General features: G+C 45.4%; 1 protein-coding gene across 4 annotated transcripts in view; it reads right to left on the bottom strand.

Annotated features, from left to right (window-relative positions):
- Positions 1 to 25,236, bottom strand: part of LOC147034471 (RING finger protein 145-like) — a 56,123-nt gene that overhangs the window by 28,088 nt on the left and 2,799 nt on the right. For all 4 annotated transcript variants that reach the window (XM_085883800.1, XM_085883790.1, XM_085883815.1 and 1 more), the window contains exons 2-5: positions 23,751 to 23,982; positions 15,747 to 15,855; positions 13,706 to 13,785; positions 13,377 to 13,606 (exon numbers count right to left, since the gene is read on the bottom strand). In XM_085883800.1, coding sequence (XP_085739926.1) covers positions 13,377 to 13,606; positions 13,706 to 13,785; positions 15,747 to 15,855; positions 23,751 to 23,886 — 555 coding nt within the window. In that variant the 5' untranslated portion in view covers positions 23,887 to 23,982. The remainder of the gene's footprint in view (positions 1 to 13,376; positions 13,607 to 13,705; positions 13,786 to 15,746; positions 15,856 to 23,750; positions 23,983 to 25,236) is intronic.

Here is a 25,236-nt window from a genome sequence, read left to right as displayed (position 1 = left end):
CGCTGTCGGCCTCCCTCGGGTGCAGCTTCCTGCACGACGCGAGCACCCCCTCGTCTGGTGTCGCCGCTTTTCCACAGCTCCGTCCCCTCCGTTCCGACTCCAACGCACACGACGAGCAGCTCCACCGCCCGCGAAGTCTTGACCCTCTGCTTCCGACTCTCCTCTTCTTGACTCTCCGACCCTCCCGTTCCGACTCCTCGTCTTCTTGACTCTCCGACCTCGTTCTGCTGACTCTCGAACACGGTCCTTTTATCCCCCCGTAACTTCGCCTTTGACCCCCTCCCTTTGACCTTTCACCTCGCTCCCCATTGGCCCGAGAAAAAGTGGGCGTGAAGGCTTTTTGATCCACAAATTTGCATATATCGATCGTTCTGGAGGCGGGGCCAAATCGCCCCTCGCTCACCGATTGGACGGCAAAAAGTGGGCGTGTGTCGTTTTTGATCCGTTTTTGAAGCAGAAAATCCGTGATTTTGTACACGCTGTTCGACGCGCGTTCTGCATGAGTCCAACACCGGTACCCACAGCGGGGCAAGAACGGTGGCGATGCTACGGTTGTGAGGTGTGCGTGAAGGTCGTGGCGGTTGTGGTGAAGCGGTGGTTGTGGTCGGTGGTTGATGTTGTGGTTGTGATCATGGCGGTTGGTCCAAAATAAAGATAGTAAAAGAAAAACGGCTATCCTGAAGAGTCGCAGCTCGCATAAATGACATGTATTCCCACTAGACAACGGGTTTGGGCCTAACTACACATGCACTTACCGAGATACCTCACCTAAGGGACCTGAATGGTGGTTTGCGAATCTGGTAACCACAACACTACCCCTTCCCTTTTTACAGACTCGTCCCGAGTCGTCAAATTTTCGTGTGCCATCATGTGTAGTTTTCCCCTAGTACACTTTACCTACGGATCCCTGAGTGCGACATTCATGGTATTCGTGTCCCCAAAATAAATAACCTGAGGGCTGCGTAACTATCTAAACAAACTCACTCACACGGACGACTTAAATAAAATTGCCGGCGCTAAGACATACATGCCGGGGGCGCACTCATATTTACAGTACATCTTACCTTAACTTACAAATTTTACACTAAACCATGGCCCAGGATCATTGACTCTGCAAAAAGAAAAGCAGTTAGCAGGGAGCCAGGCTGCCCGCATGCAGTCTCTGGCTCAAACAATGCAGGTGACAGGGAACGTGGCTGGCTGCTCACATGCAGTCCAAGGCCTTCCCTTTTGAACTGAACGCAGTGAACCACAACGGTGCATGGGCTGCACAACGCAGTCTCCGTGCCAGCTCAAGTGGCACACGCAATGAGCACAACGAATGGATGCATGAACACAAACACGGTGCACGGGCCGCCACTGCAGGCCCGTGTTGTAGCTGCCAACAGGGCAGTTCTCGCAGCTTGCAAACTGTTGCCTTGCGGATCCTGGCGCACATGGAAATGAACAGGGGGGGGCAAAGCAAAAATTGAACGGGGGCTGGTGAACAGGGGCAGTGGGCATGGCATGGCAAAGGCAGCAGGCAAACACAGCCCGCAGAAGAAGGCCGCTGCAGGCAAACACAGCCGGCAGATGAACTGGCCGGCACAGGCCTTGAAGCAAACACGGCCAGCCGATGGCACAGGCCTTGCAGCAAAACAACAGCTGCCGATGAAGTTGGCCGGCCTCTGCCGTTCAATGGAGGTTGGTGGAGGGAGTGCGGTGGTGCTGGCCACTTGGAAGGCGGGCTCGGACCTACCTACCTGTCTCCCTCCCAACCTATCGCCTTTGCCTGTCACTGTACATACCCACTCCCTTAATTTGTCAAACCCCAATTTAGCCCCAACTTATTTTTTTGTTGTTTTTATTTTTACTCCCCCACTATAAATCGTCCCCTAACCCCCTTTATCGTCCTTGTTCGGCTAACCTATCCTGTCACCTAGCCTACTCCCAACCCCTACGTTCCCTTCCCGGAGGGGAACAAGGGAGAGCTAACGTCCTGTGTCGAGGCCCAACGAAGCCTCAGAATGGCCTCCCCAGAGTTCGGCGATCTTAACACCAAGTGGGTCCAGCGGCCCACAACGACAGCGAGGGGATGGATGGTGCGGAGGGGTACATCTCCTAATCTACCCTATCCATTTAACTGTTAAACTACCCCGGGGCTTTCAACAAGCGCCTCTCGCTTAAACTATTGGTTCTATAAACCCAGATTCCCGTCGCCTGTGTTGGTATCCTCACAATTTCGGGCCTCGCCCCACTTTTAAGCTCCGTGCCCTCACACGGTCTCCTGGCTAGGACACGTGGCTCCCTTTGGCAGGCACGACCCTCTGCCGAATCTCCCGCTATGGCACCCCCGGGCACTACACTGCCTCCGAGCCTACCAGCTCCCTAACACCGGCGGGTGCCCCCCATGGCACCTCCCCTGAAACGCACACGTGGCAGGCCGGCCTCCCGGGCCCCTTTCCGAGGGTCACCCGTGCCCACTACACTGCCCACGCGGCTAATGGCGCCCGGGCCCCGCACCAAGCAGGCGCACCCGTGCCCACGACTCTATCCCGGCCCCCCATGGGCCCATGGCCTACCGCGGCCGACTAGCCTGGTGCCCGGGGTACCCACTCAGCGATACTCACCTTTCGCAGCCACGCTCCCAAGCCCGTCAACAGGGCTCCTGCACCCCTCCAAATGGGTCTCGAGCCTACTTTCCCACCAACAACAAAACGACCTCCATTTTTCAATTTGACTAACCCCCTAACTCACTTTACTCTGACCCCGGGGTCCCTTGGGCGGGAGTCACTCCTCCCCCCAATCACTCATCGCACCATGCATTCCCCATTCACTCCATACACACAGACCCGCTGGCCTCACTCACTCAACAAGTACTCACCTCACAACTCTCCAACTCTTCAACACACACACCACTGAACTCTGCCATACTTCTATCTGCACCCCCTAACTAACTCGTGCTCCCACGTCGTCCCTTAAACTACAGCACGTTCCTTTTAACACTACGTAGCTAAGCTACGTCCCCTCTACACATTCACAAGTCTGTCTCTGTCTCCTAACTCAAAAATTCATTTTATTTCCCCACCTAAATCTGGCTACAATCCCTCTAACTAATCCATTCCACGGACTCCATGAGGACTTACCCCTGCCCCATGGAGTCGGTCTAGCTAAGCTAACCCTTCCCCCTAACTAGTTTTCCATCCTGTGCCCAGGTAAGGGGGTCTTCCACCCCTTGCCCAGGAATCCTGTGTACCCGAAAGTGAGGCTTGTTGTTCTTTTTTTATTTTTTCTTTACATGCGCAGCACCTGCGCGGTAACTCAGAGCTCACGCACTTTGCACCTGCCCGTGACGTCATGCAGCTGCACGTGTTCCTCGTCCCTCCTTGGACGCTACCATCCGGCAGAGATACCCCTCCTGCCGGATTCCAACCACACGTGCAGCCATGGCGTCACCGTGCGCATAAAAAAAAACACAAGCCCCACGTCTCGAGGGGTTTCCCACGCGAACACATGTGCTTTGCCCGTTGGAGCTGAACACACACGATCGCGTGGAGAACCCGTCCGGTCCAAATCCATTTACCTGCCTAAACTTTGTCCGTCCGCGGGATCGGCAAATCCACCGCGTGCGTTTCCGGACCGGGACTTCACTCTCGCAAGCGAGCACGTGGCGGTCTCGTGCGTTGCACAGCACGAACCGCGTGCTCACTGCTGGGTGAACCCGGTACGGTCCCCGAAACAACTACAGCCGCTACCCGGCTTTCGTTTCTCCCATGTCGCCGTCTCCGTCGCCATTCAACCCACGCACACCTGCGTGTTACGACGCACACAGTCCACTCCATCACATTCACACGGGGAGACGCGGCTGCGTGCTCCCGCATGCCAACCGACATCTCCCTCTCATACCGCTCTCTCACACACACGGTCTCCCTTGCACACAGCGACCTTGCACACGGCCGTTCACTCACGCACGGTGCCTCACCACTCACACAAACCATACTACTTACATACGCGGGGGCACTCACCCGCGGTGCCTCATCCACACACCGTGCCTCACTCATACACGCGGGGGCACTCACCCGCGGTGCCTCACTCACACTGGCCGTTTCATCCACACACACGGCCTCTTCCACACACGGTGCCTCATCCACACACCGTGCCTCACTCATACACGCGGGGGCACTCAACCGCGGTGCCTCACCCACACACGCGGGGGCACTAACCCGCGGTGCCTCACTCACACTGGCCGTTTCACTCACACACACGGCCTCACTCACACACGGTGCCTCACCCACGCACGGCGTGCTGGGAAGCACGTACTCTGGCACCATCGCCACCACACCACTCACACACGGGGTCGCTTCCACACACGGGGACGCACTCACGCCTTGCACCACACACACAGGGACAACTACACTGGGGATTTGTGTCCCCACAAGGGTCTCCGGGGCCTCTACACCCCTCAAGCTCTCCGTGCACCAGTCCACAGCACTCGTCCCCTCAACCTCGCAAAACACGACCGAACTCACCTGGTCGTGACTCGCCTCAAGGGGGCATACTCCCTCCCCTCGTTCCTGGAGGAGGCCATCCCGCTGCTCGCACCGGGTCCCTACACGCTCCGCGAGCTCACCCCCATTATCCTCCACTACCTCCGTGTGTGTGCGTGCGTCACTTACCCCATCTTCATCGTGTAGTCTTCCCTCTATTTTTTCTGTCTCCCGTGTCTCTGCCAACTCTTCACCCTTTACCTCCCTTGTCTCAACTATTATTTCTGTTGTCGTCACCTCGTGTCTCGTCTCACACGTTTTGGTCTCCCCATTTAATTTTTCCTTTTCGGTCATCGTCACGACCCTCGCCCAACACGTTCCACGAATTATTTTTTCACCCGCCTCCACCGCGGGCCTGTCAGCCGTTGCACCCCCACCCAGCTCGTTTGCTCCCACACGTGGAGTCGCCATTCCCAGCTCCCTGGTCACGGCCTTCATGCCCGCCTGCAGGCATCGGCCCATGTTCTGCGTCTCACCCCGTAGTTCTTTCATTTCTTCCCTCATTTGCTGTGTATTCGCATCCATCGTCGTTTTCACTTCCTTTGTATTTGTATCCATCTTTTCGTTCATTTGTTCGTTCATGCCTTTCATTTCGTTTTTCATATTCGCTTCCATCTTCGTTTTTACTTCGTCCATTTGCTTGTTCATGTTCGCAATCATCTTCGCTGTCGTTTCCGCATACATTTTTGCCAGCATGGTGTATAGCTGGGTCATGTCGGGTGCGCTTGGGTGAGCCGTTTCGGCGGGGGTCGGGGAAGGGTTTTGGTGGAGAGGGGGGGGGGAGGTGTCATACACCGCGGCCGCTGCCGCACCCACCTCAGGTTCTGGGTTCAGTTGGGCGAGTCCGTGTTCCTGCACAATCAACATTTCCTGCTCGGGGATTCCATCCTGGACCATGGATTCTACATTACTACACATATACATTTCTAATACCCCCGGCTCCCGCTCGCCTTGAGACGCCATCTTGCTTCTCGTGAAGGGTTAATTTAAATCGCTCGTAATTTGGAGGGAACCGGGGTCGCTTCTCACTCTCACCCCTGGAATTTCCGATTCCGTGAAGAGCCTGGATGTCCCGCTCTCCAATACCAGTGCCGCGAGGAGGGCGATGAATTTGTATCGCACGACCTGACACCAGTGTTGCGGTCTTCGCGCCCGCCGTGCGGCGACGGCCACGGCCAACTCGAATCGCGGCACGTCGCCCACCGGACGGACAATCCAGTCGTGACCCTCTCGGACTAACGCCGGGAACCAGTCACGGGTGGACCTTTCGGTCTCACCGCGATCGAGCCAATCAGCCCCCGCGTGGGAGATAGGGTTGCTCGCCAAATTCGAACTACCTAAGTACCCACGCGGAGGGTAGACCGGGCGATCGTACCTCGCCGCAGGTCGATTCTCGGACACGGGCCACTTGCGACCCGTTCCGTACTATCAGAATAACCGGCGGTGTTATCGTCGACCCTACGGTTCGATTAATTATCGGGCGTACTCAGCCCACTACCAACCCTTTACGTGAAGCAAGATGAGGGTTCAATGGGGGAAAAGACGAAGCGAGCGGGAGAACAGTTCAACAATAAAGCACATTTATTCGCGACGAACGGAAAGCACACAAATACAATTCCACCAAATGCACACAAAAAAAGAAAACACAATTCCATTTACACAAAAAGCAAACATAAAAGTGAAAACACAGTGCAGAGCTAATACCGACTACCGAGCACACGGCAACACTTATACAATTCTACTTCACAGACGGCGCCGACAACACATACCCAAAACCAACGAAAAGAAATCCCCCAAGAATGGGGCAGGCCTGAGGCCGAGACCGGGTCGGGCCTACCCGTCTGGTGATGAGACGCGGAGCGGCGATGGCCCCGCAACCCGCGGGCCTCGTGGACAGTGCCTGGCAGGGGGTGGGAACGGGGCCCCCTTGGTCGCACTATCTCAGCGCGGGGGGAAACAGGAGGGGGTTGCTGATGCTCGGGGTATAGAGGATCTTTATTATGTGCGACGAGCGTCTCCACCTCGGCCAGGTCGCGCTGTCGGCCTCCCTCGGGTGCAGCTTCCTGCACGACGCGAGCACCCCCTCGTCTGGTGTCGCCGCTTTTCCACAGCTCCGTCCCCTCCGTTCCGACTCCAACGCACACGACGAGCAGCTCCACCGCCCGCGAAGTCTTGACCCTCTGCTTCCGACTCTCCTCTTCTTGACTCTCCGACCCTCCCGTTCCGACTCCTCGTCTTCTTGACTCTCCGACCTCGTTCTGCTGACTCTCGAACACGGTCCTTTTATCCCCCCGTAACTTCGCCTTTGACCCCCTCCCTTTGACCTTTCACCTCGCTCCCCATTGGCCCGAGAAAAAGTGGGCGTGAAGGCTTTTTGATCCACACAAATTTGCATATATCGATCGTTCTGGAGGCGGGGCCAAATCGCCCCTCGCTCACCGATTGGACGGCAAAAAGTGGGCGTGTGTCGTTTTTGATCCGTTTTTGAAGCAGAAAATCCGTGATTTTGTACACGCTGTTCGACGCGCGTTCTGCATGAGTCCAACACCGGTACCCACAGCGGGGCAAGAACGGTGGCGATGCTACGGTTGTGAGGTGTGCGTGAAGGTCGTGGCGGTTGTGGTGAAGCGGTGGTTGTGGTCGGTGGTTGATGTTGTGGTTGTGATCATGGCGGTTGGTCCAAAATAAAGATAGTAAAAGAAAAACGGCTATCCTGAAGAGTCGCAGCTCGCATAAATGACATGTATTCCCACTAGACAACGGGTTTGGGCCTAACTACACATGCACTTACCGAGATACCTCACCTAAGGGACCTGAATGGTGGTTTGCGAATCTGGTAACCACAACAATATATATATATATATATACATACATATATATATATATACATACATATATATATATATATACATACATATATATATACATACATATATATATATACATATATATATATATATATATATATATATATACATATATACATATACATGTATATATATATACATATACATATATATATATATATACATATATATATATATACATATATACATATACATGTATATATATATACATATACATATATATATATATATACATATATATATACATATACATATATATATATATATACATATATATATACATATATATATATATATATATGTATATATATATATATATATATATATATATATATATATATATATATATATATATTCTCTCTCTTCTTCTTTCGGCTGCTCCCTTTCGGGCTCGCCACAGCGGATCATCCATATGATCCGCATAGTGATTTGGTACATGTTTTTACGCCGGATGCCCTTCCTGACGCAACCCTGGTCGCCTCTTACAACACGGAAATGGTACACCTATTTTAACCGGAGTATACACCGGCCCAGTACACTGGTACTCATTTCGCCGACCTCGGAAGGATGACAGGCTGAGTCAACCCCCTGGTGTATTAATTCAGTGGCCCAACGGGGCTTGATCACAGGACCTTTTAGATCCCAAGCCGCTGCCCTAACCACTGCGCCAACACCAGGCTCATATATATATATATATATATATATATATATATATATATATATATATATATATATATATACATATATATATATATATATATATATATATATATATATATATATATATATATATATACCGAATTCTTCAAGATTTACAAAAATGCAAAACCCCTTCACCCCTCCCCCACCCCAAAATGCGCACAATGGCCGGGCCCATAGATAAGCTTGCTGGGGGCTCCTCCTTCTGACTTCATTTATTTATCTTTCTTTCCCTCTTCCTCGTACTCTGTAGCCGCTGCGAACACAGTAAATTAGTTTGGGTAAGTTGTCACAGGAGAATTGAATAAAACTGAAAATGATGGCACGGACAGCATTGTTGGAGAACCATGATTGCATCGTTTACATTGGAGACTGATATGTTAAGGGGTGCTGAGCACTCTGTTCCATTGGAGTGCTTGTTTGAGCACTTAAAATCAAGCAAGCTGCTTGGCAAGGGATAGCAAGCTGCTTACTAATGGAACACACACCAGGTCATATTTTTACAAGATTACAAGATCAAAGCACCATCATGCAAAGCCAGCCACTTAATGATCTATAGTACAGTATTCTGGAGAAAGCATCCGCAAGAGACCCAGAGAAAGCTCGGAATATATCACAATATACAGTATGGAACGGTTTCTCTATTACATACGGTATTCCATGTTTCAGCCAGTTTTATTCAAGAATTAGAGCACCTGAAAAAGTGATATTTATTTTCCCAATCCACTTTCAGTGCCCTTATTTTTGCTGTGCTATTTTTGCTAAATTATTCTATGTTGTACTTTTTGGAGTTTGACCCATGCGCAAGAATAGGGGTAATACTCCTGGGCGCTCACCTGGTCGAATAATGATACTGAGGAGGAAGTAAACGTGTGACGGAATCGGCAAAATGTACCAAAAAAACCCAATGTTATAGCAAACTAGCATAACCCGCACTCTGCGTGACATGTTGGGGTGGGTTTGTTTGAGAAAGGAACTGATGCAGAATATCAGAAGTAATTTTACTTTAATGCAGTAAGTGGAATATGATTTCACTGTTTCAGAACCATTTTATTCACTTTTTTTTGTACCATGCACCTCATATGGTCTTTGAGATAATGTAATCCGAATATCACGTTACTCGAGCGCAGAACAAAGTCGAAGATGGCGCGACTCGGAAGTAATATTTAAGATACCTCTTTTTGGGGGCAAATTCCCCCACCCCCAGTAAACCCTCTTAAACCCCGGGGTTTATTTATTTATTTTTTAATAGCGTGAACAAACTTTGGGAGATCATGGGTGATGAAGGTTGTTCTCAAGTTACATTAAAATTGTGTGTGTAGTTTCTGAGATGAGAGGAAATACATATTTGAGGGGGGGGGCACCCCTCTGTGCACCCCTTAGATCCTAATTATTATTTTTTTTAATGTCATGAGAAACCTTTGGTAGATCATGGGAGATGAAGGTTGTGGTCAGGTTTCATCAAAATTGTGTGTAGTTTTCGAGAAGAAAGCAAATACATGTTTTTTTTGGTTTTTTTTAGGCGGCAACCCCCTAAACACCCCCTTAGACCTCGATTTTTTTTTCCAAGCCATGAACAAACTTTGGAAAGCAAATACGTATTTTGGGTGGGCAACCCCCGTGTAGGAATTTGTGGTCCCTGTGTTAAAGTTGCATTCAGAGAAACCGTTCGGTATAAAGGGAGGAAGAGGTGCTTTGCACTTCCCTTGATTGCTGCAGGAGTCTCTGTTTCTAACAACACCGCCATTGGATACTTGTTGCATACACAAGTATAGAACTCAAGCTAATGAGCAAAAAAAATCAAAAACTATGGCACTGAAGAGGAATTAGTTTTGAAAGCCATTGATTAGACGTATTATCCAATGTATAGTCCAAGTTTCAGCTCGTTTCAATGTATAGGCTTTGAGATATGAGCGCCAACACATTTCGGATGGGCGGACGGGCGGACTGACAAACACCACGTGAATTTCGAGGATTTTCGTTAAAAACTCATGGATGTTGCTGAAATTTGGAACATATCACCTCGATGTACAATGGATTTACTTCTGAAACTTGCAACCAATTTCATCCAGAAGAAGCCGAGAAACTATTTTTCAGTCCCTGTATTGAAGTTTTACACAGAAAAACCAACGTATATAAAGGGAGGGCTGCTTTTCACCTTCCTTGATAAACCACTGCTTTTTGAATTCCCAAGCGAAAATGATAAAACATATTACAGCATATCACAAATCTCAAAGAAGACTTTAAAAAAATAAAAATTTCAACTTGTTACCCTTTCACACAATTAACTTTTCGAATAAACATCACACCTCAACAAGCAATACAGTCAAAAAATATATATATATATATATATATATATATATATATATATATATATATATATATACACACACATACATACCAGCAGGGTATGCTTACACATTGTGTAATTTCACAAATCTTAATTGTGTAAGCATACAAACTGTGCTTCCCCATTGTCTCGGGTCACTCACCTGCATTTGATTTTTCATTTGTTTATATTTTCATTTCCGGATGCTTTCCGACTGTTCTGTGATTTTTTTTTCCTGTATTGGCTTCGATGTCCGTCGGACCACAAAATTACTGTGCTTCCCCATTGTCCCGGGTCGCTCACCTGCATTAATTACTTTCGCATTCTGCGAAAGGTTATGTTTTGGTCGCTGTGTATTTATTTATTTGTGAATATGTATGTTTGTTTGTTATTCGCATAACTCAGAAAGTATTAAACCGAATTGCATGAAAATTGGTGGGATGATTCGTGATAGGAAATTATAATAGGATAGGGATGATTATCCAAGGACGATTTGATTAGATTTTGGGAGCGATCGGGTCAAAGTTCAAGGTCAAGGTCATGAAAAGGTCAAAAACAAACTTTTGAGCATAACTTCCTTCATAAGACAGCTATCGACATGCAACCAACGCCATATTGTTCCATGACGAAATACCTTTCGGGTACGTGGTGTCAGATTTGACGTGACATCATCAGAAGTGCGTCAAAGTGATGTCACAAGATGACGTAAATTTTCAATTTTCGACCTCATCAGTTTTGATCATACCGTTTTGTAGGACTTTCCTTAAGGACGTCACACACCAAATTTGACGTCGTTCGGACTGACCGTTATCACGTCATTGAGGTTTGAACATAACGTTTTTCAATTGTGGCTAAAATGTCCTGATATTTTAGATTCAAATATCTATGTAATTTGTAAAGGAAATTGTCCCAAATCCAGGCATTATGATCAGTACCAAAATATCTGCTATTTATGAACAGGTGTTGCAAATTAACTCTATGGTCAAGGTCAAGGTCACACTCAAGGTCACACTCAAGGTCAAAATATACTTGTAGGCATAACTTCAGATCTAATAGAGCTATTGACATGAAACCAACGTTAAAATGTTCCGTGAAATAAGAGCTTTCAGGATGGTAGTCCGCGATTGGTAGTGACGTCATTGGAAGTGCGTTAAAATGACGTCACAAGATGACGTCATTTTTAAACACGAAATTTTTCAGTGTTTTATCATTCCATTTTGTTGGACTGCCCTCAATGACGTCTAACACCAAATTTGACATCCATCGGACTGATGGTTGTGACATCATGGACGTTTATAAACGAAGTTTTTCAAATGTGCCTGGAAAAAAGTAGCGGCGGCGAAGGTATGCGCTCTACCGAGTGCCCGTTCTAGTTTGTTCATTTATTGATCTCTTCATTTACAGATGCTTTCCAATGGTTCTGTGATTTATTTCCTGGTGTATTGGCTTCGATGTCCATCGGCACGCAAAATTTCAGCTGTCTACGTCAACCAGAAGGTACCGATCTTTAATATCACTCAGTAAGTCAGTCGATAGAAAGACCTTTATATAATTTATGTATATGTATATGTGTGTATATATATATATATATATATATATATATATATATATATATATATATATATATATATATATATTGAACATTTGAAGTACATTTGATCTATTTTAATACATGCACTAGTATTTTGTCGGCTTGTCATTTACAGATTTCAATGCTTTTACTCTTTCAGACATAGAACGAATGAGTTCTGAAATTTTTTATTGTGGGATTTCTGCGCAGGCTTCACGCAAAAGGTTTAGCAATTCTGCCCATGATGTTGGTTTTCTGGACTTTTTTGACACAGCTCAATCCAATATGGCCCAGAGGTGTTCAATGGGATTCATGTCAGGAGACTAACTTGCCCATGGAAGTCACTTTATCCCATTTCTGTCCTGCCATTCTTTGGTCTTTTTTGCAATGTGGCATGGAGCTCCATCTTCCATGAACAGAGTGTTGTTTTTGACCATCTGACCAGTGGAGAAGACTGGGAGAAGTCCATCCTCAAGGATAGAAATGTATTTTGTCGAGTTTATGTTGCCAACACACTCCACAAGCTCCGACCAACCAGCGCTCCAGATTGCAGCCCAAACCATCACTGAAAAATCACCGTGTTTGACAGTTGGCTGCAATCTGTTCAAAGAGAACTCTTGACTGGGAAGTCTCCAGACCCATAGGCATCTAGTGTCAGAAAATTGAGCAAATTGGAACTCATCTGAAAAAAAAAATGACAGTTTGCCAAAAGTCCAAGGGTCTGTTGGCCATCTTGTCAGCCCACTTCTTTCTCCTTTGAATGTTGGCTGGTCTAAGAAGAGGTTTTCTCCGAGCTGCTCTCCCATAGTAGCCCAGTTGATGAAGGTACCGCACGACAGTTCTTGAGCTAACTTGGACCTCCTCTGCAATATCTGCTGCCTTGCAATGGGGAGTTTTCTCAATGGACCGCTTGACAGCTCGAAGACACCTTTCTGAGTGCCCAGATCGACCAGAACAGGAAGCTGTGGATTCCTTGCCTTCGCTGGTGAATTGCACAATCATCCGATTGACCGTAGAAAGTGGAATTCCAAGGTTCTGAGTTATCTGCCGCTGGCTCACTCCACCTTCCGATTGGCTAACAATTCATCCTCTTTGAAAATCGCAAAAGTCGTGTGCTCCTTGGGTTCGAGGCATAGTCAATTGAGGTAGAAGACCCAGGAACTCATTTAAGCAAATAAATAGTTGAATATTTGTACAAATCGCTGAGTAAAACTTGCTTTATACAAATGAAATGAATAAATTTAAGATGTCTACTTCTGTCATATCTCTGTATACAACAATAATTTGTTCCATATCGAATCATAGACTTACAAGCATTAACATTGCACTGTACCGCACACCACCTAACTAACACATAAATAATTTTTGACAGCAGCAATACGTACTCTGAAGGCTCTGCCCAGTTGGTGTTGAAGTTCACTCTTCACTCGTCGAATGGCAATGTGCAGCAGGTATATCACTTGAGAAACAGTAATGCCCAACCCCAAGGACTTGGATATGGGGAGCAAATGGACTGGGCAACCAATGAGCTTCGCCAGAGTCGGAACGACAGGACCAATAAAAGCGTAACATGGCATCAACTGAGCTGCAGGTGAAATAATAAATAGGCCTTGCACTGGTGGGAGGAAAATCAAAATCACAAGTTAGGGAAGCAATGACACCCGTGGATCCTTTCAGGTTCACCATGTTACCAAGTAAAATATCCTCGTCTTACCAAGCAAAATGGGCAGAAGCAAGAAAAGTGTGAGGTTCCAATCAGTATGCACCTCATGAGCTTTCAATTCCACAGATTGTCTGTGAAGAAAACATTTAAAATACACTTTGCAAACCCAAACATCTGCTAAATATAAGTAGTAATAATGTGCATACAACTTGCTTAAAGGGTTCAGGTAAAAGGAGAAGGGGGGATCTTCTTAACCAACTGACCCCATTTTATCCTTCCCAAAGAATAGCAAACCAAGGTATTTTTTATCAGCGATTCCTGTAACACCTCGGCCACATTAAAAAATGCCCTTTGGTAAATGTGTGGCTGATCCGATTCAGCCAATCATCTTTGCCCAATGCGACATCGAACAAGATCCCTCTGCCTTAGGCAATCCCAGCTATTTTCATTCTGATTTTCAACTTTCACACGAGCTCGAATAGTGTTCAGCGGTAAAACCAGAGGTATAAAGAAAAGAAGACCGAGTAGCATACAAGTATCTCATGCAACATTTTCACACCAAAGTAACTATCAAGAGTTCAAGTGTCACCTCGAGATAACTTGAGTTTAGCATTGCAATACACATGTTGTAGACACTGCATTACATGAGGTGTTCAAAAAAAACAAAAAACTCTTTTAACGGGACACGCAATCGGCCAAGAAACACCCAAAACTACCATTATTTTTCAATGTACAAGTGTATAAAATTTGCTTAAAACTGATTGTAAAACAAAAAAACACTTGCTTTTCTAATCATACACAAATGCTGCTATTGAAAATCTTGGCATATATTGGACGAGTGCGAGTACAGTGGATCATATCTTAAGACCCCCGGAACGAGCGACCAGCTCTCATTTCCGAATAACTATTTGATGCATGGAGCATTTTCCTTTGATAACTACCTGAAAAGAGTGACCACCTGTGGCGAACAGCCAGGAAACCCAAATGTTTTGGTCACGTATTGAGATAAAAATGAAATATTTCTCTGAAAACGAGAAAGCATTTCAAAATGCAAAGCCCGTCCCGTATCCGTTTTTGCTGACAAAATGGCAGCAAATAAAAACATTTCATATTAATTAATATACTGCATTATAAAATAAACCAAAATGGATCCCGTTGAAATCATGTTATTTGATTTGATTTGATGTCCCATACTCTTTACAGAGCGTTGCTGCTGCCAAAAGTCAATTGGCAGAGGTTATACTGGGTGGCATACCAATGCCTCCCAGCACTGTTAGTCCATAATTTATCCTTTTAAATTCTGAACATCAAGCAAGGAAGCAGTACATTCCAATTTTTATTTTTTTTCTTAAGTCTATGGTATGACTCGGCCAGGCTTTGAACCACTGACCTCCCAGACTCAGAGCAGACGCTCAAACCATTATGCCACCAAGTCTGGTATAGAAATCATGCAAAGGGTAAAGTACATGTGTCACAGTAAAGCATTATGGTGTCTTGGGAGGGTCCCGATATGAAATGCCATTTGTTTTGAGAGACCATCATGGGTTCACCAAGACAGGATCCAGGTGTACCTCATTCCAAAGACCTCCAAATTCACCTCGTATATTCACCATAACCGTGTTTTGAATAATGCAAGTTCAAAGGATATCATCTAAACAAACATTCCTGCAAGTAGGAAACAATAATGAAATATCCAGTATCATTTATATTCGCTGTTTGCTATTTTCTTATTTGAGTACAAAGCGTAGCATGCTCCATGGAGAAAATAGCAACCAAACCAAAGCATGTCCTTCAAGTAAAAACATGAAGAATTAAAGATAATACAAGAAACTATAAACGGAATAAACATTTAACCTCAGCAACATATTTCCAAGACAATCCCATGCAAATATTAATCGCTCCAAATAAAATACTGTATATCTGATGCAAAAAAAAAAAGAACGATTGCTGCCTTTATTAAATTGCAGCAAAATGACACACACACACACACACACACACACACACACACACACACACACACACACACACACACACACACACACACACACACACACACACACACGATAAGCCATTCTTCAAATGAATTACTCACAAAGAGAAGTAAAAAATCAATCCAATCGTGATAATATGTAGAACGTCGAGATATAAGGACTTGAGCAGCTCCAATGGCAGCAAAAACAGCATCCAAACCAAAGCATGTCCTAAAAGTAAAAACACGGTCATGTAGATATGTACATACAATAAAAGCCTCAGAAGCGGACAAATATCTCATATGTACAAGCCAGTACTTTCACTCTGGATTTTATCAAAAGATGCAGATAAGAGTACGTATACCACAGTGAGAAAGGATGTGTGGCTGACATTTTCAGCATCAGCCCCTTTTGTCAGTCTTTTGCTCTGAGGGAGATCTCATGCTTGAAATGGCAGCCACAGCTCATTTACCATGGCAGTGTTTTCACTCCGCGGATGCGAAGCAAAGAGTGGGGTTAAGCAATCGGCCACGTATGTACGTACGTACATGTCTGCATTTTGTTATTCACTTTTAAATTCATTTTTTTTGCAACACTTGTCAGACACAACATTTTCATCACAGGTGCGATGACTCATAAGAATGTTTTAATGATAATTATGACATCATAGGTCACGTGGTGTGGCAGCCATGTTGGAAAAAAAGAGAAACTTTGGACTTCTGCATGGAACCACTCCATGGGAAAAAATGGAAACTTGGCACCTGTCAAGTACTTCTCATGGGGAATAAGTGAGATTTTTTTGATGATGTCGTAGGTGCCTTTATGACGTCAGTCACATACATAGAACGCTACATCCGATCAGTATGAAACTTTTTTAGGGTCATATCGGGATAAATTGGTCGACAGAAAAATAAAAAAACCAATGTCACCACCAGGGTGACCAGTATCTTGCCAAAATGTGAACATGAGTGACTTATTTATTCGATTAAAGTTACTCAAAAAATAAGGGTTTCGTCGACCTTGATGCTTGACCTTTTTGTGACCTTGACCTTTGTATTTTCGTACGGTTAATGGTATCTCTCCAGGACCGTTGTGCATGGAAGAAAGAGATTTTGATGAGAACTGAGGAAATAAAATTTTCATGAAAAATCCGTTTTTTCGTCATGACGTCATCAAATGATGCCATAGCGTCAAACTTTTGACAGATCTGGAAAGCACTTATCAAGCGCTTTCATATGAGGTATTACTCGATATGGCATCTAAGATTTCAAAATTTGACCTTGGGGTCAAAAACTTTCGACCTCCAGTGCTAACCATGAAGGTCAAGGCCGATCACCACCAAAAATTAATCAGCTGAGCGCCAGACCATGAACTATATTCCCATGAAGTTTGAAGACGATCCGATCAAAATTACTCAAAAAATAAGAGGTTTCGTCGACTCCCCTGATTTGCGACAAAGTGACCTTGACCTTTGACCTTGACCTTAAATTTTATGCACTGAAAGGGACCTCTATAGGACTCTGATATGCAAAGTTACAAAAATTTCCAATGATAACTGTGCTCTGCAGAGTGATCGATACGTGATTACAGACAAACAAAAAAATAAATAAATTTTAAAAAAAACATACAAGCTGACTAACATATCTTGCAAAAACTTTGTTTTGGAAAGATAAAAAATTGATGACGTCAGTCACGACATTTAAAAAATGGATATTAAAAAACAAAAAAACCCCTTCAAAATTCTTCTCTGTAACGGCTGAACTGATCGAGGTGAAACTTTACAGATATGACTGCCTATCCATGAGGAACAAAAGTTCCACACCTATGACATCATCGGTCACATGGTTGGGTTGCCATATTGGATTTACACTAAAACCTTTAAAAAAAATCTCCTCCAGAATGGCTGGCAGATCAAGGGGAAACATGACCAAGTTCCCCAACCTTTGGGGATACCAGGGTGTTCACGAATAATTGATAGGTCGGTTGGTTTGGCAGCCATATTGAATTGAAGGAAAATATTTTTTTTTAATTTCCTTTGAACCGCTTCATCGATCGACACGAAACTTCATAAATACCATCTCACACCATTGCTGCATATTGTGTAAAAATGATGATGTCATAGGTCATGTGCTTTGGCAGCCATCTTGGATTATAAAAACGCACCTTATCAGATTAACACAAAACTTCAAAAATGTGACCCTCCCCAATTAGAGGCAGAGTGTAAATTTATGATGTCATAGGTGACATGGTTGAGCAGCAATTTTGGATTGAAAATTTAATTCTTCTTCTCCAGAATCAATTTCCAGGTTGATCCGAAACCCAGCACACGTGATCCACAAGCCTTGGGAAGTATAGGGTGTAAATTTTAATGTCGTAGGTCCCATGGTCTGGCAGCTATGATTTTTTTTTGAAGAATAAACCTTTAAAATTCTTGTCCAGAAGGTCTTGACAGATTGAGGGCAAACTTCACCCACATGTTTCCCAAGACTTGGGGATACTAGGGTGTTCACAAATAATTAATGTCAAAGTCTGACAGCCATATTGGGTTGAACAAAAATCTTTAAAAAAATTTCTCTTGAACAGCTGGATCAATCGACGTGAAACTTCAAAATTATGATCCAGTAGTGATGGGGGTATATACAGTATGTTTTAAATTTCAACCTGATAGGATGCATGGTCTGGCAGCCAGAATTATTTATTTTTTTGAATCTGGGTTATTTTTTTAAAATTTATTTAAATAAGGCTCACTTGACTGCACCTGGATGGGTTTGAGGGTAGAGGAGGAGCAGCTGAAACCCAAATCCTATACAGGTTCCTCCTGATGACTTTATATTTGCTCTAGAGGAGCAGCAGCTGAAACCTGAATCCTATCCAGGTTCCTCCTGATGATTTCATATTTGCTCTTTGCTTGTTTGGGTTCCTTCTGATTCCAAAACGGTTCCCATTTTATTTCATCTTCCATTTAATCTGAATTGAATTTGTTTTAATCCAATTCTGAATTCAATTGAATAAAGAGGATGGGTCAGGTGTCTGATCAAAGCGGGACATCTTGGTACCTGGTCATCAATGTCAGCAGTTATGGAGTGGCAGTTCCACTGTTAAGTGCGTACATCATAAACTGCGCAATGGAGGAAATTGAAACTTTACCACATATCACATAACCATTTGATATAGTGCATTATATTTGGATGATGCCCACCCCTCAGAACTTGCATGGTGAATTAAACAAAACCTAATGCCCAGAGACAATGTTACTTCCTCGCGTTATAAATTAGAATCATTGCAATCGCTTCAGCCTTTATTGTGCTTGGCTGATGAAAAAAAGCGAAGAACAAGTGCAATACTTTAGCAATCTATTCTGACGTCTTTATCAGCCTTGGGAGTTACGAAAACACTCGAGAATATAAGATACTTCGTAAAGGCTTATGAATGCATGCTGCAGTAGACTTTTCAAAATATAATTTGTACACATTTACCTCAAAAGTATAGATAGATGCAATTACAGACTTGCCACCAAAAGAGTTGGCTCACATCAAGTCCTTCTCAAGACTGCGTGGGATAAGCATTCCACGAATACCATCTAATGTGTGTATGTATGTATACGTGTTGATATATAATACAAAGTGAATGCACCCGGCGTTGCTCGGGTTCTTTTTGAATGAATTTAATCTTCTGTACGTATGTCTGATGCGAGCCAAGTATCAGTTCCCTATTGGGCCACGGCAGTCATATCCTAGGGGGTTGGTGAGGAGGAAACACCCCCCCCCCTGGCCGAGGGGCTTCACCACCTACCCTATAACCTTCCCAGGGCCAGTCCCGACATTTTTTGTTTCAGAGGTTTCCTCCTATCTTTCACCGTTCAGGAGATTAGACAAACAAAAACTTATAATTATCTATAATATATTATTTATTTATTTTTAATACAATGTCACAGCTCGTATAAGAGCAAACACAGAACATATAACAAGGGGAGCAGGAGACAAGAAGGATTGGAGAGGGAAGCAGAAAACACTGGGAAATAGACACATGAGATCTGTGGAAGGGAGCAAGATGGGGCAGGATATAGGGGGTAAACAAGATGGACACTACAGGGACTTTCAGGAAGTAAAGCAGGGAATTTGAAGGAGGTGGGTTTGGGGTGGATTAATGGAGGTAGAAAAGATCGTGGTTTTGGATGGGGGAAGGTAAAATATGGTGGTGAACAGCTGTTTTGAAGACGTGGAGGGAAGAGTGGGATTGAGGAGCGTGTTGGAGTTTGTTCCAAACGTGGGGGAAAAAAAAGGAATGAAAGAATGAAGGTAAGCAGTGATTCTTGATTTTGGTCGTTTTAGCAGAAGAGGATTGCTGGTGGACCTTGAGCACCCTGTGGAAATATGGGCGGGACATATCTCAGACAGAGCAGGGGGGGGGCGAGACCGGAGAGGAGACAGTAGAAGACGAAGACCACCGACCTGAATGTGGTGAGAAAGTGAGAGCCCCAAAGACTCAGCCTCATCACGGGAGATACCAATGATCCTAAATGCCTTGGTTTCCACAGCGTGAAACTGAGAAAGGTGAGAGGCAGGAGCACCAGCCCATAGGGGAGAACAGTACTCCATCAAGCTACGGATGAAAGCTTTGTACGCGGTCAGGAGCTCAGGTGTGCCAAGGAAGGACTTTCCACGACTGGCTTTGGAGGCTAGCTTGGAGATTTGGCTTTCCCAGGAAAGATCATGGCAGATAGTGTGGCCCAAAGTTTTGAATGAAAGGACTTCAAGATGATTGTTGAGAAAGTAGATGTGGGGGGGGGAGGTGTTTCCAGATGGTCCTTTCAGAGAGACATTTCAGAGAGAGAGTGTGACATTTGTCAGGATTGAAAGACATGCTCCACGTGTTGGACGAGCTTCTGATTTTATCCAGATCTGCAGAGTGAAGAGGCTGCTGCTTGCCGGTCTGAAGGATGACAGATGGTACGACAGAGGGTGGAGTCATCAGCAAAGAGATAAAGAGGATTTTCCATAAAATCAGAGATCATTGATGAAAACGAGAAAAAGCACTGAGCACTGCCTTGAGGAACTCCAGCCTGGACAGGAAGAGGGGATAAGAGAATTCCATTAAGGGCCACATGTTGACTGTGACAGGAGAGGAAGTCTGTGAGCCATGAGTGGAGATTGCCTTGGATACCAGAGGAAGAGAGTTTGGTGAGCAGGGCAGGGTGCCAGATCGTATCGAAAGCACGCAATATGTCGAGGTAGAGTACTCTGATGTTATGTCTGGCATTGAGGACCTCCATCCATTGTTGGGAAAGCAGGAGCAGCAAGTCCAGGGTAGAGTGACCGAGTCTGAATCGAAATTGATGATCGGAAATCAGGCCATTGGAGAAAAGGAAGGATTTAATGTTGGAAGCGATGATGGATTCCAGAACCCTGCTGATGCATGTATGTATGTATGTAATTTCTCCAGAGTCTTGGGCTCATGAAGGAGCTACAACACAAAACAGACACACACACACACACACACACGACACCAGACGAGTCAGACAAATACAGCCACTGAGTTTGGGTGAAGTGATGTCACCTCCCAGATATTTCTGGGTACCGGCGAGGGTATTATAATGATGTAGTTTTTCTCTCCACACTCAGCAGGGCAATTGAGGAATTTCCTCCCCCAACATGAATGCTAACCTTTGGGGTTTGTCCATTCTCTATCCCTAAATGCTGCTCATGAAGCAAGTAAGCGGCACATCAAGGCTTATGCCAGTGTCGCTTGAAACAAACTCAAGATATGTCCCTAGAGTGAACTTAGTGGACTTTCATAACAATCTCTCCACTGACCGTGACTGTTGCAATTCCTTTTTACTTCCAATTATATTCTTAGCTCTGACACCGAAGGTGGATGGAGGATATGTTATTGCCCAGATTTGACTGTCTGAGCAGGATATCTCACAAAGATATGGACAGATTCAGACAAAATTTGGTGGGCAAGTTGGATGTGTGACAAGGGCAAATTGATTAGATTTTGGTGACGATCTGGATCCTGTACTTTTTAGGTGATTCTTCACCATTGAGAGATGACGCCAAAATGATATATAGCATATCTCAAAATGTTATGGACGGTTTTGGACGAAACTTGTGGATAGGTTAGGTGCATGACAAGTAAGAATTAATTCGATTTTGGTGAAGATCTGGATCTGGATATGGGAGTTTTTTTTAAATATTAAAGTGATTCTTCACCATTGAGAGATGGGGCCAAAAATGAAATATAGCATGGTATTTCAAAAGTTGTGGACGGATTATGGCAAAACTTGGTGGATGAGTTGGATAAGTGACATGAACAAGCTGATTATATTTTGGATAAGGCCCAGATGCAGATCTAGCCTAACAGTGCCCAGGCAAAAATAACATTCCTTTCCTGTAGTAATTCTCTGCAGTCTACTGTAGTATATGAGAGTACTACTCTCATATAGTATTGTTTCTAACTGTAGCATTTTTGCCTCGGTGGGATACAAAATATAAACTGTTTTGCCTGGCAGAGGCATGTGCTCTGCTCCACTGAGTGCCGCTTGAGTTATTACTGTGTTTACTTCCTCTTGTATTCCGACCCTGTGTGTTCAAATACAATATAAAAGCACTTGGTCTCCAGGTGTATTTGAGTGTCTTGGTCCCTCGTTAAATTGTACACATCCCTAAAAGGGCAGATTGGTTCGGTTGATTAGCACCCAGGACGAGACTGTGCCTGCACCGGCAATTAGGCTCGATTTCCATTAGAGTCGTGGGTACATAGCACTGATTAGCGCCACACATCGACTGGCTCGATAGTTCCATTGGAGCTTGGTATCGTGGCAGACAGGCCTGCGATCCAGCTCAGAATGATCAAATCAATCGCCGTAGCAACCGCTTTGATACGGTTCGTCAGGACTAGGACTGGCAACTGGCCAACCCAATAGCTGCAACAGGTCAGATCAGGTCAGGTATGGGAACATGCACCGGAGCAGCACGTCGTTGCGTCTACTTTCTGTCGGTACTCCAGGAGCCTCCGTCTGGCCATCCTCCAGCCAGATGCCTGGCCATCTCGATCTCCTTGAGATGCTGATTAACCTGCTGCAACCACGAGGAACGTGGTCGGCCCATTGGCCTCCACCACTCATGAGGCTCCCTTTCTGAGAGAATCTGGTGAGCAGGATCAGTGCCAGTAAAATGAAACATGTCCATACAGCCGCAGCTGACACTCACGGACTATGCAGGTAACAAATCTCATCTGAGTCTCTCTCAGCAACCGCTCGGTGGACACAAAATCCGACCAGCGATAGCCAAGGATTCATAAAGATAATGAGAAACTTTCATGAAAGAGCTCACAAGAAGAGCATAAATATACTTGAAGCTTGCCAAGCCAGAAGATGGATGGGAAATATCCTGCTCATACTGTAGACAGACAGGGGTGAAAACACAACCTCTGTATACCTTTGGTGGTGGAGGTAATTTAACCTCTACTCACATACGCACCCATGACTGAACGAACAAACAGTTCCTTAATTATCTAAATGCTTTAGGCTGAAGGCCTCACACAAACCACAAGAGACAGATGATAGAGAGACATTGACAGGACTGAAAACAAGGCAGGCTGTGCCAAGCATGATGCAGCGAGTTCCAAGTTTATGCACTCCGCAGCGGGGAAACAGTTTGTGCCATAAGCACGGGCCGGCAGGAGGATGGGAGGGCAGGTCCGGGTGCAGCCGGTGGTAGGGGTTTTAGTGGAGGGGGCGTGTTTAGCAGGCTGCGGGGGGGGGGGCATCTCGTGCCGATAAATGACTCCAAAGCTCATGTGTAGCTGTGCTTGTCTGGTCCTGACAGCATCTCTAACCCTCCACGGCTCTCAACCCGCCTTTATAGCTTTATTATGGACGTATAAGAGATCACAAGTATCGACATGAAGGATTACGTGAGTTAGTGGTGTCTCACCAACTTGCAGCCCTTTCGAGAAGAACGAGATGGAACGGCCTCCAGAAGGCAGCTCCGCAAATGTGAGAAAAGTAACAACAAATGAGCTCGTGGATGTGGATGGTAAGCATGGATTTGGGGGTGTTTCACCACATTTAAACCGAAACACATCTCCATTGAAGCACTGCATCTTAAAGCTTAACTACTCACCTGCAATGAAAACCACTGCCCAAAGAGCCTCTTGTTGCCCAAACTGCCGAGCCAGCACGAATGCATCCCAGTGAGACAACACAGCCAATATCAGCACCAGAGGTACACGAAGCCCCCAGCGAACTAATGGATGCATTATCAATGCCTATGTCACAGCAGGCTATTTCAAATACTGTACTTGCAGTTTCATTTTCAATGTGGTTTGATGTCCAGCATTATTTCCCATCACAACCTGAAGAACAATGACACAAGAGGGGCACTTCAAAAAAATTATGCAACTCAAGTATTTTTTTTTATACAAACAAGGTAACAGGTTTTCCATTTCACTTTTTTGGGATACATAGTCAAAGCTTGTGGAAAGGCTGCTACTAGTACACTGCACAAATCAGGACACAAGCGAACAAACACAACAGCTGAGAGAGGGCGGAAACATCAACAGCAGAGCCGACGGCTAAGACAGAGGGAGATGGACAAACAATGGGTCTGGGAGGAATGAGGAGCAGGAGAGGATACATGCAGAAGAGAACTCTCAGGAGGAAGAACTGGAAATTCAGAAGGAGGGTTGAAGTGGGATGGAAGTGGGGTTTAAAAAGGGTCGAAAGTTCATGACTTTGGATTGGGGACAATCCGAGATGGTGGTGAACAGCTGTCTTGAAGACCAGGAGGGAAGAATGAGATTGAAGAGGAACTGGAAGGTTGTTCCACGGGTGGGAGAAAGAGGAACAAATGAGTGGAGATGAGCCATGATCCTGGATGTAAGTAGTTTCACCAAAAGGGGGTCGATAGTGCACCGTGTGAGCCCTGCAGAAACATGGGGGGCAGGGGAGACAAAGCATAGAAAGACTAGAAAGGGGGTGCAAGACCAGAAAGGAGGTGGGAGAAGACAGAGACCACCGACTTGTCTGCGATGGCAAAGTGATCAGCCCATAGACGCAGCTTCATCGTCGGAAATTCAAATAATATTGAAGGCTTTGGATTCTACAGCGTCAAGCTGAGCAAGACGTGAGGCAGGGACGCCAGCTCAGAGGCGAGAACAGTACTCCATCAAGCTGTAGATGAAGACCTTGTAGGTGGATCGGAGTTCAGGTGTGCCAAGGAAGGACTTTATACGACGGAAGCTGCCCAGTCAGTGGCTGGCTTCAGAGGCCAACTTTGAAATGTGGTTTGCCCAAGAAAGATCATGGCTGATAATGAGACATCGGAGCTTGAATGACTGGAATTCCTCAAGAGGATTGTAAAGAAAGTAGAGAGGAGGGTTTGCCAGACGGTCTTTTCAGAGAGAGATAGTGATTGTGAGATCCATCGGGATTGAAAGCCATGTTGCCAAGTGTTTGACCAGTTTGTCATTTTCCTTAAGGTCTGATGAGAGGGAAGAGGCTGCAGCCTGCCTGTCTGAAGGATGAGGGATGTCACAGCAGAGGGTGTGAGTCATTAGAAAATAGATAAATTTCTCAATGCAATCATGCTTCATCTTAACACACTTAAA

This window comes from Eptatretus burgeri, chromosome 1 (assembly GCF_056783735.1).
Source record: "Eptatretus burgeri isolate ZD-2024b chromosome 1, Ebu_testis_v1, whole genome shotgun sequence".
NCBI lineage: Eukaryota > Metazoa > Chordata > Myxini > Myxiniformes > Myxinidae > Eptatretus > Eptatretus burgeri.
The sequence above is the reverse complement of the archived record's forward strand: the minus strand, read 5'-3'. Positions and strand labels throughout refer to the sequence as shown.